Source organism: Furipterus horrens, unplaced genomic scaffold (assembly GCF_987537825.1).
Source record: "Furipterus horrens unplaced genomic scaffold, mFurHor1.1.pri manual_scaffold_17, whole genome shotgun sequence".
Taxonomy (NCBI): domain Eukaryota; kingdom Metazoa; phylum Chordata; class Mammalia; order Chiroptera; family Furipteridae; genus Furipterus; species Furipterus horrens.
Genome location: NW_028327187.1, coordinates 13,844,270 through 13,862,947, shown reverse-complemented (window position 1 = coordinate 13,862,947; position 18,678 = coordinate 13,844,270). Strand labels below are relative to the sequence as shown.

At 39.6% G+C, this 18,678-nt stretch overlaps 1 protein-coding gene across 2 annotated transcripts in view; it reads left to right on the top strand.

Moving 5' to 3' along the window:
- ZDHHC15 (zDHHC palmitoyltransferase 15) overlaps nt 1-18,678 on the top strand; it is an 87,395-nt gene that overhangs the window by 48,767 nt on the left and 19,950 nt on the right. For both annotated transcript variants that reach the window (XM_090263898.1, XM_090263897.1), the window contains exons 5-9: nt 5,176-5,245; nt 6,741-6,773; nt 7,487-7,607; nt 12,145-12,277; nt 13,839-13,965. In XM_090263898.1, the coding sequence (XP_090120024.1) occupies nt 5,176-5,245; nt 6,741-6,773; nt 7,487-7,607; nt 12,145-12,277; nt 13,839-13,965 (484 nt within the window). The remainder of the gene's footprint in view (nt 1-5,175; nt 5,246-6,740; nt 6,774-7,486; nt 7,608-12,144; nt 12,278-13,838; nt 13,966-18,678) is intronic.

The following is an 18,678-nucleotide window of genomic DNA, read 5'->3' as shown; positions in this document are numbered from 1 at the left end:
CTTTCAGTATGATGGAAATGGGCTGATGATGGGGTCATGACTGCTGGAGGGTCTGTGTTCCAAACTTCTGGGTTGAAGATGGTGGGAGGAAATGGAAGAGGAGTGTCAGGGTTTAGAGAGGGATCAGCCAATGAGAAGAGGAAAATGCTGTGTGAGTCCTGAGGGGAGGGAATGAGTATTTGGGCTTTAAACCTGGCAAGAATATCCCTACCCAGAATTGGCATGGGACAGTGGGGACAACGGGGACAGCGAGGGATGATTAAAAATGAGTGCATAAAAAGGTGACCCTCTAAGGTGCAAGCTAGTAATGGGGTAACAGCAGGCTGTGGTACAATGCCATCAACCCCAATGATGGAGACTGAGGGATTGGCCACAGGTTTGGAGTATTCAGGGAGAGCAGAATAAATTGCCTCTTGTTGGTGAGAAAGGAGATTGGCTCACCTGCTACTGACAGATTTGCCCAAGGTTCTGTCTGAGAGATGGGCATGGAAACCATAGTGATCCCTGAGCACCTTCAGTCTTCCACTGCTAGTCCCAGAAGGTCTGGGAGTTCAAAACCAGGGGTCCAATTCAAGTGGTAACTGATACCCCCTTGCCCTGAGAGGCCCGGGGGCAGTTGGACTTCCAATGACCCTCTATTTGCACGGTGGGCACAGCCCCAGAGGGGATTGGGAATTTAGGCATTGTTTAGCCCAGTGCCCAGGTTTCCCACACTTAAAACAAGCCCATGGAGGGGCTTTTCCTTTTTGCCTGGGAGACTCTCAGGTCTCTTTGAAAGCCAAAGCAAGCAGTTGGAAAGCTTGACTATAGGTCTTGGCCTTAGCCTCTTCCCTTCACTTCTCCTGATGGGCCTTTTTCTTGCCTCTGTTATTGAAAACCTTAAAGGCCAGTTTAACTAATTCAGTTTGGCCCATCCGAGGTCCCACCTGTAAATTTTGGAGTTTAAGCTAGATGTCCGGGGCCAACTAAGAGATAAAATGCATGTGTATGAGTGTGGATCCCTCCAGGGAATCGGGGTTCAGGTTGGTGGAGCATTGGAGGGCTTCTCATAATTGGGCAAAGAAGGCTGTGGGGTTTTCATTTGCTCCTTGTGAGATTTCTTTTAACTCATCATAGTTGACTGCCTATTGGGCAGCTGCCTGGAGTCCCCCAGTTAGGCAAGTTATCATACGATTGTGGGCTAGACTTTCCCTCCTGATAGTCCCAATCAGGCTTCTTGTGGGGGGCCACAGTAGTCCCAATGGGACCGTTATTAGGGTCCTGTCTGTTAAAGAGTGTCAGCATGAGCCTGGGCTACCAACCAAACCTCTTCCTTCTCCTCAGGAGTCAGGCAGGTAGAAGGATAATGTAAAGGCGGTGCCAGGAGAGGTCATAGAAGACAGTGAGATATTGAAATTCCTTAATGAAACGGGTAGAGTAAGAACCGAGGCATTGTTCTATTTGGGAGAGGTCAGAGAGGGAAAAGGAACATGAACCCAAATGGGGCCCTGGGGTCTGGCAAGCTATCTTAAGAGGGAAGACAGGGTGAGGCTGAGAGAGGGGCTGGGGCCGGGTCAACCTAGTTCTGTGAGGTAAGAGAGGGGGTGAGGAATCATCACAATGTAGAGTCTGAGGGAGCTGGCTGGTTGGGACCAGCTGCCCCCGGGACATGAGGAGGTGGAGGAGCATAGGGAGGAATAATGGAGAGCAGGCAGTTTTTTAGGGGATCAGAAGGAGTTTGGGGAGTCAGAGACAGAGCAGTGGTATCTGTAGGATCAAAATGGCTGCATTTCGGGAGGGGAGATCGAAGAAGGAGGATCTGGTAAGTGGAACAGGATTGACAGAGGGTGGGGTACCTATGCAGTTCAAAAAAGGCTTGAACGTGGGGGATTTCACTCCATTTGCCCACATAATGACAATAGTTGTTGAGATAAGTTAATATTAGGGGGTCAAGTGTCCTGTTCTCAGGCCAAACAGACCCATTGTCTGATTTATATTGAGGCCAGGCAGTGTTACAGAGAAATATCGGTCTTTTAGGCTTGATGTCCACTTCAAGGACTAAGTCCTTGAGGCTTCTCAGGAGACACCCCAGGGGGGGGGGGTGTTCTGCAGGGGTTTGGATTGGCTCGAACCCCTATTGGCAAGGAATAAATATGAGAGGGGTGAAGAGTAAGACCTGTCTCCCAGCTTGAGGGCCTCTCAGGGGCCACCCCACCCTGTGAGCTATCAGAGCCAGGTGTCTCTCGATCGTCTCACCCTCAAGGGTCCAAGACCCAGTAGCACCTCTCACCCAGTGCTGGGGGTTCCAGAATGTTGTCCAGTGACAACAGGAGCAGAGAGAGGACTAGAAGCATGGGGAGAAAGCAAACTCCTTACCCTGGTAGAGGCTGGTGTGGATGCAGAAGGCCAGGCAAATGGGTGTCCCTGGGTCTCCTAGGTCTGGCTTTCAGGCCTCCAAACCTCACAGAGACGGGGTTAGGGGGTTATCACAGGTCGAGCTTCCACTGCCCACTGCTCCCCTAGTCTCAGGTCTCAGGAGGCCAGAGGAAATGTCCCAGGTTTCCGGTCCTGGGCTTCAGCACCAAAATGTTAGGTTGCCGTGGTGGCTAAGAAAGGATCTGGAGCTGGAAAAGTCCAACTGAGGCTTTTATTAGGAGGGAGACACTGTGGTCAGACCGGTTAAGTCTGGACAGAATGAAGCCCCAAGGGAAGGAGTAGAGGAAATTCTAAGGGCATGGAACAGACCCTCAGGGAGTGAGTCATCCTTCTGGTCAACTCCAGAGTCCAGGGTATAGGTGTTTGCAAAACAACAATGTCCCCTGATTAGGGTTGGCTGTCATGAGATTTATGGTCCTTGTTTCTCAGAAATGATTATGGGAGGGGGGAAGGGGCAATGGGGGTGTAACTAGTTTGCAGCAGGATGCTAGTGGCTATGCCTCAGTTGCCTCTGATGATAATAGGGAACCTTGTGATCAGGTGCATGGCTGGTGTCGCAGACCCTCTTTGTTTCAGCACAGGTGGTGGCTCAGGTCCTGCATGGCTGCAGGCTGTAGTTTCTAAGGATACAGTGGCCACTGATTATAGTCTGTTTTGCCAATTCTGACACAGGTGGGCAGGCAACATGGGGTCTCTGGCCCTAACATCCACCAAAAATCAATTAAAAATGAAAAATAAATAGAGTAAAATTGCAGGATACAAAATTAATGCACAAAAATCCACTGAATTTCTACATACTAACAATGAAATTTCAGAAAAAAAAAATGAAAATAACAATTCCTTTTGCAATTGCAACAAAAAGAACAAAATACCTAGGAATAAACTCAATAAAGGATGTGAAGGACCTATATACTGAAAACTACAAAGCATTATTAAAAGAGATTGAAAAAGACACAATGAAATGAAGAGATATTACTTACTCATGCATTAGAAGAATCAACATAGTTAAAATGTCCATACTACTTAAAGCAATATTAATGCAATCCCCATTTAAAGAGACACACAGTCCAGTGGAACAGAATTGAGAGCCCAGAAATAAAACTACATGTATATGGGCAAATAATTTTTGACAAAAGAGCCAAAAACATAAAACAGAAAAAAGAAAGCGTCTTCAATAAATGGTTCTGGGAAAATTGGAAAACCATACGCAAAAGAATGAAATGGCTACCGTTTGTCCCCATGCACAAAAAATAATTAAAAATGGATCGAAGACTAAATATGACATCAGAAACAATACATTACATAGGAGAACACATAGGTACTATGTTGTGGACCTTGGTCATAGAGAAGATTTTATGGATTTAACCCCAAAGGCAAGGGAAGTAAAGGCAAAAATAAATTAATGGGACTGCATCAAACTAAAAAGCTGCACAGCAAGAGAAACTGCCAGCAAAACAAAAGACAACCAACAGCAAGAGTTTACTATCCAAAATATGGAAAGAACTCATACAACTCAACAGCAAACAAGCAAACAATCTGATTAGAAAATGGACAGAAGAGCTGAATGTGCAAATTGGCAGTTACAAAACAGTTATGGGGGTGTTAAGTACAGCATAGGGGATATAGTTAATTATATTGTAACAATTATGTATGGTTTTAGAGGGGTACTAGAATTGTCAGTGTGATCACTTTGTAAGGTATATAATTACTATGTTGTATACCTGAAAGTAATATAATATTGTATGTCAACTGTAATTGAAAGATTTTTAAAAATTATAAAAAAAATGCCTTTCATGTAATGAAAATAAAGTAAGAAAGGAAAGAGGGAGGGAGGGAGAAATGATTTTTCATATCAGACTTACTGAGTAGAGAGGACCCTGAACTATGGGTTCAAGAAAACTGTACTGGTCACAGCCTGCCTGCCACTCACTCATTGTGTGAACTTATATAATTCAGTTGGTTTGGTTGAGGTCTTCTTTCATCTGTGAAATGATCACTTGATGTAATTGTTCTAGAATGTCTCTTATGTTCTCCAAATTGTTATTTTAAGAACCAATATATTTACCATGCTTTAAGAATTTTACTTACCTCATAAAGCCTCTGAAGACAGAACATAAAATATGAATCCTAGTTTTCAGATATGAGGGTTGAAGTAAACAAAGGCTAAATGATTTTCCCAAGATCACTCAGTTGACTATATGGTTTGTTTTATAATACAAAATCTTATGATTAAGTATCTTATCTAGTCCTAAGATATGAAAGCTTTCCCCTTACCTTCATCCCCCCAAAAGCACTTTCAAGATCTATACAACAGAACATTCTCCCTCTTTCTGTCTTGAGTATACCTGAACCTTTCCACACCCTCTTTGTTTCCCTCTCCCCTTTCCCTCTCTCTGGGGCACACCAGCACCTTTCCCCTTCTTCCTCCCTCAGGCATGTTACCTTTGCACAGGCTCACTCTCCCTCTCAAAGGGCCCTCTTTTGCCTCTGTAACTTAATTCCTGAGCAGCCCAGCTGACTCATTTATTCTACCTTTGTAAATTTCTAAGTAACTATTGCTTGTATTTGAAAAAAGAAAGCATGGTACAGCAGGAAAAAATACATGCCACAATTCTCTTATGCCATCTGTTTTTTACTTGATAACCTGAAATGAGTTTGACTACCTGTAATCAGTGTATAGCAAGCCATTCAGATAGGCTAGGAAGATACATGGTATCACATTGACCATAATCAGTGCTAACCATCTTATTTTTCCTATAGCTGTAAGATTCTGTGACCGGTGCCATTTGATCAAGCCAGATCGCTGCCACCACTGCTCTGTCTGTGCTATGTAAGTGACAGTCATATTTCCCCTGGACTGAGCTTGGCCACTGATGGTTGCCTAGACAACAATGTGACTGATCTTAAGATGTAACCATTTCTAAATAAGAACATTTCCTATCAATCATAATGAGTACATGCCAAACACCTTCACAGGGATATTATTCAAACTATTCTAAGGATAGGAAAGAAAAATCAAACCCCATTTAAAAAATAAACATTTCAATAAAAATGAACATTTTATTTTAGAACAGTTTTAGATTAATAGAATTACTGTAAAGATAGTTTTCATATGTCCCACACCAAGTTTCCTTATTATTAACATCTGATATTAATATGGTAAATTTGTTACAATTAATGAATATTTATACATTATTTTTGACTGAAATTTATCCTCTATTTAGATTTCCTCGGTTTTCCCCTAATGTTCTTTTTCTATTCCAAGATCCCATTCAGGACATCACATTACATTTAGTTGTCATGTCTTCTTAGGCTTCTCTTAGCTGTGACAGTTTCTCAGACTTTTTTTTTTTTTTAATAGTCTTGACAGCTTTTAGGAATTGTCAAGTACTTTGTAGAATATACTTCAGCTGGGATTTTTCTGATATTTTTCTCAAGAATGGACTTGGGTAATGTATTTTGGGGAGGAGGACCATAGAGGTAAAGTGCCATTCTCACTGTATCATATCAAGGGTACATAGTATAGACATGACTGATCATTGTGGTGTCAATTTAGATAATCTGGATTGAGGTAGTTTGTGTCAGATTTTTCCACTATAAAGTTACTCTCTTCCCCTTTCCAAGCTGTACTCTTTGGAACGAAGTCATTATGTGCAGCCCACATTAAAGGATTGAGGAGTTATGTTCCCCCTTCTTGAAGGCAGAGTATCTATCTACATATGTTATTTTGAATTCTTCTGCATGGGATATTTGTCTCTTTTCCTTCATTTATTTATTTATTCAATCATTTATTTATATCAGTATGTAGGTATGGATAATTATTTTATATTTTGTTTTACAACTCACTACTCCTTTGTTTCATTACTCAAATTGCTTCAGCTTTGTAAAACCCCATTTTTTGTTAATAAACATAATCTTATCTTTCTTCTTGGGTGCTTGTTCCACCTGTATTTATTTTACCCTTGATTCAAACACAAGCTATAACCATAAATTTTCTTATGTACTTTTAGTAAACTAAGTATTGAGCAAAATGAAGGATGATGTCTTAGACTTCTCTGTATCAATATCCTAGAATTCACAATCCCTTTTAAAGGTTGGACTTCTAGGCATGTAACTTGTCACCAGCATGATTCTGTAAATTGTTGTGATTGGCTAATCTTAGGAAGAAGTGAGAACACAATTGTTTTAGAGTAGCTATAGTGGAAATCTAAGCATGAGTGTACTGGCACCATGTAAAAATACTAGTGAGACCTTCAGTTCAATTATGAGGTGCTGCTTCATATCCATAGCCCTACTTATCAGACTGTATTTTGCTCCTTTTTTAGGTGTGTATTAAAAATGGACCATCACTGCCCTTGGTAAGTTCCTTTTATTTAATTATTTCCTTTAAAAAGATCAAAGTTGCTTCATATGCCTACTTTACTAAGCATAGTTGTAACATGCCTGTTTCTGCTATTCACTGGGCTTTTTATCTGTGGGAGGGAAAGGGGGCTTAATATTTTAAAGCAAGAGGAAATATACCACCAAAGGCATGGTAGTGAATTCTTGTGGTCACAGAGTTAATGGTCTCTTGTCCATTAGCTTTAGTAATTAGATATAATAATGAAATAGAGCACAAAATAATTCTCTTTGACATTACACAATCTGTTTTTTTTTTTTTCTGTCTTGGTGTTTGAAATTCTCTAGATTGTTAACTTCAGCAATTCTCCAAAATTTCTCTCTGATCTAGGGAACCAGTCTGAAATCATGCCACTGTTCTAAGTATAGCTACTAAGGTTTTAATAGGTCTTCAGCATGCAAGATCTAGATTTGCTTGGGTGTGTCAGGAACCAGCCCAGAACGAGTAGAATGGCCAGGTGTCTCTGTACCTGTAAATAAAAGGAGAAACAAGTGAGGCATGAACCTGTTTTTCTAATCTGTTCCTCTAAAGGGACTTTATTTCTGTTGAGTTCCTATGCAACACATAATGAAACATCAGGAGCAACATACTTTAATTGCTTAATTCACTTATGTGTCAGTGTGCTCTTAATAAATGGGTCCGATTTCAAATTAGTTTTTCTCTTTTTTTTAGGGTTAATAATTGCATTGGATTTTCCAACTATAAATTCTTCCTTCAGTTCTTAGCTTATTCTGTTCTCTACTGCCTGTACATTGCTACAACGGTCTTCAGCTATTTCATCAAATACTGGAGAGTAAGTTTAAAAACCCTGAAGTTCCCGGCCACCCCCACCCCAAAACCCCAAATACACACCTAGTACGGTCTGTGACATTGTTCACCTTATCTTTCTTTTATGCTTTTAAATAACTAGTATGGAAGTAACCAGAAGGGAAGGCACCAAAAGCAAGTTTTCCATCTTGAATATTCTGAGATTCAGGAGATTCAAAGATTCCCATTGAACAAGTTTCTGTCATATATGAGAATCTTTTTAAGGTGTTCAGGAACCTAAGCTCTTGACTCTTACTGATTCTTTACAATGTACTTCTCTAGTCAAGTTTTAAAAATTTACATCTTACCAATTATAGATTTGACAAATGCTGAAACAAATTCCACATCCTCAGCTTCTTAAGAAAAAGGGGTAACAAAGTACTCCCTCATTGTTAGAAAATAATTTCTAATTCCTTATTCAAAGGAGAGTTGCAAAATTTCTGCTGGAAAGAAAGGTACATTGGCTCATCTTCACATATGACCAAATGAAATTAAGAGTCTTATTTGAACTTTGTATAGCAAAGCTGGAGTTCTAATACTGGCTCTATTACCTGCTTCACTGGCTTATTGCCAAAACCAAATAAAACAGATGCTGAAAGCACTCTACTTTTCAAAATATGATTCTAATAATTATAATGAAATCTAAAAAATATCCTACTTTCGTTTTTCTTCTACTTGAAGATATATATCATATCCCATCTATTTCCAAAAGAATTGAAGGCAGATTTTGAGTTTACACATGTATACAGGGTCTGGCAGAAGTATAGTAAAATATGTTGTTTTGTTTCATGCCAGTAGACTCCAGAAGACATTCCCTCCACACAACTCTAGTGTAATTACAAAGACATCATAACCTTCCATGAAGAGAATTGTTCAAACTGAACCTGAATAACAAAAGACAGATGTAGGCAGGGCCATTAGTGATTTTAGGAATTACACCAGAGCCTGTATAACGGGAATATCTCGCACCAGGTAGAGATAAAGCAGCAGGGAAAGAACGTGAATCCTGTGATCAGAATGTGGATTATAATAAACTGGAGGGGGAAAAGGGAGAAAAGCAAGGCAGTGAGAACCTAAGTAGCTGAGAATATTTAAATTGTTAAATAGTGATTCATCCCTACTAATATAGGAAGTATAGTGTAGAAAATTATAGTGACATGTGCTTTCCATCCTCCTGTCCACTTACTTAATCGATTCAAATATTTAATAAACGTAAGAATCAGGAACGATGTAATGGATATCAAAATTTTTAACTCAGAGACACAAAAGTATAAGCAGAAATGAGATTTTCTCATCAGTTTTGTATTTTTCCCCAAATACAAAATGCTTCACCATCTTGGTGTTTTTTCATTGGCTCTTTTCCACAGCACAGGATCTCTTCTCTATTGCTTGTTTCTATGACATGTTTGGTGTTTTATTCACACACTGAGCTACTACTCTGAAAGTAAATAAAATCTACTGCATCCAATTCAGCAGGCAATGCGTCAGCCTTAGTCTTCACTACAGACTTGACTTGGCCCTTAACACAGTAAGCTACTGTTTAAGAACTACTCAATTCTCTCACAACAGAGTAAACAACACGTTTTGCCTTTGGCATTCCTAGTCAGCCAATAATCAAATACCAAAATGCTAGCCAAGTGCCATATGCTTTTTTTCACTCTTAAAAGATAATATTTGGATTTGACTCAATCACCAGAAATCTGTCAATATTCACAAGCAATATCAGCAGTGAACATAGCCTTGTCCTTTCCTATGCCCTTATTTTGTCTCCACAATATACTAGCTCATTCCTGACAGATGAGAAAGAGGCAAAGAAACCTGTCTTGGCTTTCCTTCAAATGAAAAGGACATTGACAGTTCAGAGAAATGCTTCTTTGCAGTTTCTCCAGCCGGAGAGCACTTTGGAGCAGTTTAGAATTTTTTTTTTTTTTCCAGTGTGAATCGGGTCTCCCTTAAAATGAAAAGTAAACACTGCCATTTATTTTAAAAGCTATTGAAACAAGGAAACTAGCTGTGCTTCTAAGAACGACAACATTCAGTTGTGTGGTACTTTACCATTTTCAAAGCACTTTTATATCTATTATTTCATTTTATCCTCACCACAGTCTTGTGAAGTAAACAAAGCAGGAATTGTTAGTCTCATTTAAAGATGATAAAACTGAGGCTTATGATAGGTAAGCGACATGCTCAGGATCACCCAGCTTGTAAGTTTCAGTCAGGATTTGAATCTGACTCTAAGCCCAGTGATGTTACTGCCCATAATGGTCCTGCTATGGAGAAGCTCTAGTTCCTTTGGAATAAAGAATTCAGAAGATCATCAGATTGTGTCTTTCCTCTCAATATTAACTTAAAGAGTTGCTATTTTGTTAGGAAATTGATCTTTATCTTATGAAAAATTAGTAATATAATTCTCTAGTTCTGGGCCATGATCTCCTCACAGAGGCTATGAATTAATTTGGAACCAAGGTAATAGGTATTATTTTACCAGTATTCCCCGGAACTGTTTCTGGTGGTTATTGCTTTGAGTAGTTTAGCTTGGTTTTCTCCTGAAAAAGTAATTTTGAGCATAGGGCCATCACCCTATTCTAATAAAAAATGTTAAATATTAAGTATTTTATCAAGGGACAGCACAATAGATATGATTTGACAAATAGAAGAGAGTCCTGTAAGAGTAATTAGGGGAGAGAAAGACGTCCAGCTCAGCTATCCAGGGTGTGAAGTGACTTTATGTCATTCCCTCTGGTGTAGTCATTTTCTATTGTCCATTTCAACATAAAAGGTAAATATTAAAATAAATATGAGTTTTAAAAGCTTTAAAAAACATACTGAAAAAGTAGAGATGTGAAATAAAAATCCAGCCAGGCAAAAACTACTACAGAATGATATATGGAGTTTTATCCTATAAATTCAAAACAAAACAAACAAAAAACAATCATATTCTGTTTGAGTGCTTAGGCCAAGAGGTATCATTTTAAAAGGGAGCTTCAGATAAAAGTTCCTGAAGGTTGAAGTCCTGGGGGTAGCTATTGTCTGGGGTACAAATTTCATGCAAATTTCACCCAGACCACTCCTCAAATGAAATCATCTCACTGGCTTAATTCTGCTTATGTTTGTTCTTCAAACACACACACTCTGGAAGATTGCCAGTATTTCCTTACATCAAAAGGAATAAAAATCTCCTCTTAAGAGAAGAAAATAATATTTGTAGTAGCCAAATTTGCCAAGTGTTTTCCAGCCTTGACTTTCTCCTTCCCAACTAGAGTAGAACCAGATCCTAATGTAAGGCCTACTTCAAGAATCACCTTTAACTGTATCACTTGAGGTCACTTGGAAACATTTGAAAATAATTCATCACATCAAAATAATGATCAGCACAGGAAAGGAGGGAATGAAGAAAAGTCATTCTCACAACTGCTCACACCAAAATTGAAAGAAGTTTCTAATATTATCTTCAGAAAACAAAACGTTACATGCTGTGCATGCTGTATAACTTTAGAAAATTCATTTTGGTGTAGGGCTGCATATTAAAAGAAAGTCTGGTGCCACATAGATGATAAGATGCCCCAGCTAACTATAGAAATCTTAAAGTGCAGTGATGGCCTGAGGGAAGAAGGGATGAGGGCTGGGTGGAGGTGAGCAAAGGGGGAAAATGGGAACATCTGGAATAGTGTAAATAATTTTTTTAAAGATTAAAAAGTCTTTAGCTATCTACTTTTAAATTTGCCTGTCAAATACTGCTTGATTTTACTGTCTAAACATAATTTTAGAGGATGTAATATATCAGCATATTGTACTTCAGCTACTAAAAACAAAACAAAACAAAACAAAACACACACACACACATATAGTTGGTAGTGGCCTTAAAATAAGGTCATGGCTTATGGGAAGAATGTTTTAAAATTCTACCTATGTACTTTTTTTGGCAGTAAATGTTTATTGGAATGGAAGGGGGGAGGAAAGGAGGAAGAAAAAGAGGAAGGAGCAAGGAAAGAAGGGGGAAAGGGTGAGAAAAGGAGCTCTACCTATGTATTTTAACTTCTTACATATATCACCATGACATTTTCAACACACATATGTGTCCAAGGAAACATGCCATATAAAGTATTCCAGAATAACCCACCTTGAGGTAACAGGATGAACCGTACGATCTCTAAATTACCTCTAGCTAAGGACTCACAATTTGGAAACTAACTGGGAGAACAAGTCTTAAGACATTGCATACCAGTTATGGACTGAGTATATCCTTTTCACATTACCCTTTTCTATTGGGTACATTATAGACTCTTATTTTACACTGAACTGCACTTAAGCAAGAATCCATTTTAGACTTTGTAAGCTGAAAGCATATCCATAAGAGGTATGGTCATCAACAGAAAGAACTGTTCTGTAGAAATTTTACAAAATCTACCTTTTAAGTCACAACTAGACATTTTAAATGTATGAAAAATTTCTAACCAGTATAGAAAAGCTAGTCAAGCCTCACTACTTTAACCTTTTGTTTCTGTTTATTATTTCTTTCCTAGGGGGAATTGCCCAGTGTTCGCTCTAAGTTCCATGTCCTTTTTCTCCTCTTTGTGGCCTGCATGTTTTTTGTCAGCCTCGTGATTCTCTTCGGTTACCATTGTTGGCTTGTCAGCAGAAACAAAACCACCTTAGGTAAGACTGAATATTAAGACTAGAAAAAAAACACAGTAATGTATATCATAGTGACCTAAGAATTGTTCCCAAGGAAGAGGAAAACTTCCAGTGAAGCATTTTAGCTGCAGTGACATCCCTTTGTCTCCAAACGGAGACAAATGTAAACACATTTTACCAAACTGGAGAGCCATGCTGAAGGAAGCTTACATAAGGAAGATAGCAGTAGTGAATGAAACCTCACACAAAACCAAAAATGACCTTTGCTCTTTATAGTTCATATTGCATAATAGCTCTCCAGATGTACAGGTGGAAAATTTCCTAAAAAATGTTCACATGAGGAAGCGAAGGGCAGAGTCAGTACAGAAGGGAATACCCGAAGCAGGAGGTAAAGGTTGATAAAGATAGAAGAGTCTAATTTATTGCGCACATCCAAAAATAGAGTCCCAAGAAAGAATTCAGACCAACAAATTATTGAATATCTACAATCATCAAGGAGCTGTGTAGGGACTGTGGGAATAAGATAAACACCTTAAACAATTGAGTCTCTGGAAAATGAGTACAAGAAATGAACTTTTTTTTTTCCTGTCCATTACTTTGTACTCTGGGCTGTTATTTGGAGAACTATATTTCTGATGGATTACAGTGCAGCAATGTTTTCATCTATAGTGAAAGAAATATTTCCATTGTATGCAAATTAATACATAAGGAGTGAGGAGAAAGGGTCATATTGGTAATGTTCAGCTAAAACAGATTTGAGGAAAGTTTAGTACAAAATCCACTATACTTTTAAACTCATTTGCTAATAACACTAACAGGTAAGAAAGCATTTACACTCATTTTCTAAACCAAATATATATGTAGTACCTAGTTGCTAGGATGGTAGATTCAGCTGCAAATGGAAAAGTACTAAAAACTTCATGATAAGAGTCTGAAAACAAAGAACAAATAGGAAATGGCCAGATACAGCCAGAGTCCATCAGTGAAAGTATTTGCTTAATGGAATAAATGTGTGTTTAAATATAATATGTAGTAACATGGTTCAGTTTCTCAGTCCTTAAGGTGATTATAGTTTGCCCGGTTTCTTATACTGCAGCCTTCAGTGTGAACATCTTCATTTCTGAAGTGATTCAAATCCAGATCAATGTTATTATCATCTCTTTGCATTTTATTGCTTTGGCCCCAACTTTAAAGATGGAGACTATTTGGTTGTTGTCAACTAGATTCAAATAAAGTGCTATTAAATTTATTCTGTTGCTACTTACATGCAGCACTACAAAATATATTCTGTGCCTGTGGCTGCCTAATTATTTCCTCCATCATATGTTTTTTCTGCCATTAAAGAAAAAGAGAATAACAATTCTTTGTATTTAATAATGAAGTTACTTTGTATTAAGTGGTTAAAATGGTTTTTCCTAAGTAATATAGCAGTCACTAAGAATGAAGGGCCTATGCTACCACAGCAAAAAGATCTCATAGAACCAAGTCACATGCATGGAGAACTATTAAATCATGATAGTCCTGAAATTTATTTCTTTATTGTTTTCTTCCTCTTTTCTTCAACTCCCCTACCCTGCACTAGAGGCCTTCTGCACTCCAGTGTTTACAAGTGGCCCAAAGAAAAATGGGTTCAACCTTGGCTTCATCAAAAATATCCAGCAGGTTTTTGGAGACAACAAGAAGTTCTGGTTAATACCTATTGGGTCCAGGTAGGTAATTATTACCACTGAAAGAAGTTGATGCTGGGCCATACCTTGAAGTATCAGATTCAGTTTTGATTGAAAGATGCAGCTGGTATCAGTGCAGTGTAAAACTCTATTCCCTAAGTTTTTCATTTCTAACTTAGCAAAGATAAATCAGGAAGTAAGGGTATGATAAAACAGACATTCTTGTGCTTTTTTTGTGGTAGTGTAAACTGGTACAACTCTTTTATAAATGAATTTGGTAATATGTATTTTAAAATCATAAGAATATACAGGTCAATAATTCCATGTCTGAGAACGTATTATAAAGACAGAGACAAACTAGGCATAAAAATATTTATCACAGCATTATTTCCAACCAATAATTAGGATACAACCTAAAGTTTGACAATATGGGAATACATAAATGAAAATTAAAAAGTGAAAAATAATGGTTATAAAGATTATGTCACAATAAGTCAAAAAATGTAGAATTCAAAATGGTATGTACACTGAATATCATTTCGGTGAGATGTGCACTTGCGTTAATTTGAAAGCAACCTAGAGAGCTAAGAACATATTTTTATTTTTTAATTTATTATAGAGCACTATAATATTTATTTATTTAAAGCTTATATATTTTAAAAGTGAATCTGTAAAATAAAAAATATGTAAAAATAGGACTTCCAGTCAAGATAGAATAGTAAGTAAATGCTATGCTCTCCTCCTCCCATGATCACATCAAAATTACAACTAATTATAAAACAATCACCCTGGAAAACCATCTGAACACTAGCTGAATGGAACTCCTATAACTCCTATAACTAAGGATACAAAGAAGAATCCACATCGAAACTGGTAGGAGGTGTGGATACTGGAAATGGGCTGGTCCCACACTGCGTACACCAGCTTGGAATACAAGTGCTGAGGAGTCCCTGTGATATCTGCAAATCAGTTTGGATTCTGTTTGGGTGAGATGGAGGGCTGCTGTAAACCCAGACATCCTCTTAAAGGGCCCGAGCACAGACTCACTCAACTACAAAAACTCCCCCTAAGCTTTAGTGAAGAGAGAGCAGCTCAAAAGGCACCAGGGTCATATGGGGAGAAACTGAATTGTGTGGCTTCAGGCAATGACTGTTCCTTTGTTGAGCCCTATTCCCATATAGCCTATAGGCACAGGATGGTGCCACTGTTCCTGTGTTGAGCCCTTTCCCCAGACAGCCTGAATTCTCAGGTAGGTTCCAAATCAGAATCTGCATTAACCTGGTAAATACTCCTGGCACCATGCTGGTGACTCTCTGGGACCCCACCACACCCAACTCCAGCAACACCAGAGTCTCTTTCAGCAGTTGTTTCTTACAGGCAGAGGGACGTGGCCCATACTGGAGAATTACCTAAAACCCCTCAGAGGTCCACAGGCCCCAGGGAGGTGACAGCTGGCCTCTGTGCACCCTGTGCATCTTCCTGAGTGGTTCAAGGCCTAGAAATGATGGTAGCTGCCCTAGGTAAGCAGTGAGGCACTTCACATGATACTCTGGGCAGAGCACAGGCAGCTACCAATCATGCAAGAGGCCACAGAATCAAAACACGCAACGGCCAGGTTCAGACCACAAAAGAACACCACCCAATAAACTCCACATATAGCACACCCAAAGCGTGGTCACAGCAGACACTAGAGGACCAATGTGGGGAATGATGCTTCATGGAGTCAGCCCTAACATAACAGCTCGCCCCCTGCGGTCCAGGCCAGGCTTCACAGCCAGTCTGAGGGTCAACCTCACCCACTGATGTGTCAATAGCAATCAAGGCTCAAAGACAAAAGCAGTACATAAAAAGCCCACACAAAAGATACTCCAGGAAAATCCAGCTCAAGTGACCAGGGAGATTGCACCACTGGGCCTCACAGGATACCTACTACAGAAGGCCACCCTGCCAAGACTGGGAGATGTAGCAGATCTACCTAATACATAGAAACAAAAAGTGTCAGCCAAAATGAGGAGACACAGAAATTGTCCCAAATGCAAGAAAAGGAGAAAACTCTAGAAGAAGAACTAAATGAAATGGAGGCAGGCAATCTACCAAATACAGAGTTTAAAACACTGGTTATAAGGATACTCAAGGAACTTAAGGGAAGAATAAATGAAATCAATGAAAACATCAACAAAGGGATAGGAAACATAAAAAAAGAACATAGAAAGCATTAAAAAAATCAGAAATTAAGAATGCAGTACCTGAAATAAAGAATACAGTAAAAGAAAGAATAGCAGGTTAAATGAAACAGAATTAAATCAGCAATTTAGAAGACAGGGTAGTGGGAAATACCCAATGGGCATAGCAAAAAAAATTTTTTTAATGCTAATGAGAAATAACAGGTCAAGGTGACAGTGTAAGTAGATATGGCTCACCTCTTAGCATAACCACATCAAAATTACAACTAAATTATAGAACAACCATCAGCCAGAACCACCAGAAGTCAAGTTGAATGGAAGTCTGACAACTACGAAATTAAAGAAACCACATCCATCAAGATGGGTAGCAGGGGCACAGACATGGCACAGGCTGGTCTCTCACCCAAGTGGGGTGAATAAAAATTCAGGAGAGATATTTCAAGAGCGAGGAGTTCCAGCTTCACACCAGGCCCACCAGTCCAGGGTTCCAGTGCCAGGAAGATAACTCCCCACGACTTCTGGCTGCAAAAACCAGCAGGGATTGAGTTGGTGGAAAAAACTCCTCAGCCCCAAGCAGTTCCTCTTAAAGAAACCACACATGGACTCACCTACTCAGACTCACTCCCTCTAGGCTCCGGCACTAGGGTGGCAGCTTGAAAGGCCCCAGTGGTATACAGGGAGAAATTGAAGTGTCTGGCATCAAGGCGAACAGAGGCCATTGTCCCTTTTCTAAACCCTCCTTCCACAGAGCCACAGAGCCAGCAAGCTGGTGCCATATATGAGACTCCATAACCTGGCTACACTGTCTGACCTGCCTTAGAGATCCCCAGAGACCCTGCCCGACCCAACTCAGGGACCTACCCAAGCTGCTTTTCCATATGAATGACTGGTCTTGGCTCATGTTTCACAACTTCCTAAATCCTATCAAACAAGCAAAAGCTGGCCTCAGTGAGCCCCTGGCCTGGCGCTAGCAGCAGCCAGCCAACATTCACAGCTTGGCATCATCCAGGAATCTCCAACCCAGCACAAGCAGCAGCCATCTCAGATTGCTTTATAGCTCAGACAGGGTGTCCCCAGGCAATAAAAAAGGTGGGGGCTGAACTTGGCATGCATCACCAAGGACACCTCAGGGCCAGTGCACCCAGTGGACAGCTACAGACCATGTAAGAGCACCACCACCCTGCCCCTGCACAGCTGATCCTCCACAGAGGGTGGAGGGTGGTGGTCAGTAGTCACAGCCAGTCCTTGCAGCTGACTGACCTGGGTAAATCTCTCCTATTGATCTTCCAAGAGCAACCAAGGCTTAACTACAAGAGGACGGTGTACTCAGCCCACACAAAGGGCACACCTTGAGTACCCAGCTTGGGTGATAGGGGAGGCTGTGCCACTGGACCCTATAGGACACCTAGTACATTAGTCCATGCTACCAAGACACAGAGTCAAAGCAGCTCTACCCAATACACAGAAATGAATACCGGGAGGGTTCCAAATTGAGGAGGCAAAGAAATATGGCCCAGATGAAAGAAGAGAACAAAACCCCAGAAAAAAAGTAAATGAAATGGAGATAGCCAACCTATCAGATGCAGAGTTCAAAACACTGGTAATCAGGATGCTCATAGAAATGATTGAGTACAGCCACAAAATGAAAAAAGAAGTGATGGTTATACAAAGTGAAATAAAGAAAAATAGACAGGGAACCATCAGTGATGGGAATGAAGCCAGGATTCAAATCAGCAATCTGGAACAAAAAGAGGAAATAAACATTCTCCCAGAACAGAAAGATGAAGCAAGAATGCAAAAAAACAAAACAAACAAACAAACAAAAAAAACAGCAAGGACAGGCTTAGGAACCTCTGGGACAACTTTAAATGTACCAACATCCAAATCATAGGAGGCCAGAAGGAAAAGAGGAAGAACAAAAAATGGAAAACTTATTGGAAAAAAATAATGAAAGAAAACATCCCTAATTTGGCGAAGGAAATAGACATACAAGTCCAGGAAGCACAGAGTCCCAAACAAGTTGGACCCAAAGAGGACCACACCAAGGCACATCATAATTAAAATGCCAAAGTTTAAAGATAAAGAGAGAATCTTAAAAGCAGCAAGAGAAAAAAAGTTACCTACAAAGGAGTTACTGTAAGACTGTCAGCTGATTTCTCAAAAGGAAAGGCAGGAAGGGACTGGGAAGAAGTATTCAAAGTGATCAAAAGCAAGGCCCTACAACCAAGATTACTCTATCCAGCAAAGCTATCATTTAGAATGGAATGGCAGATGACGTACTTCCCAGATAAGGTAAAGCTAAAAGAGTTCATCATCACCAAGCCATTGTTATATCAAATGTTAAAGGGACTTATTTAAGAAAAAGAAGATCAAAACTATGAACACTAAAATGGCAATAAATTCACAAGTATCAACAATAGAATCTAAAAAGCAAAAACAAGCTAAGCAAACAACCATAACAGTAACAGAATCATAGGTATGGAGATCATCTGGAGTGTTATCAGCTGCGAGGGGGAAGGAGGAAAATTGGGGAAAAGATCCAGGGATTAAGAAGCATAATTGGTAGGAACAA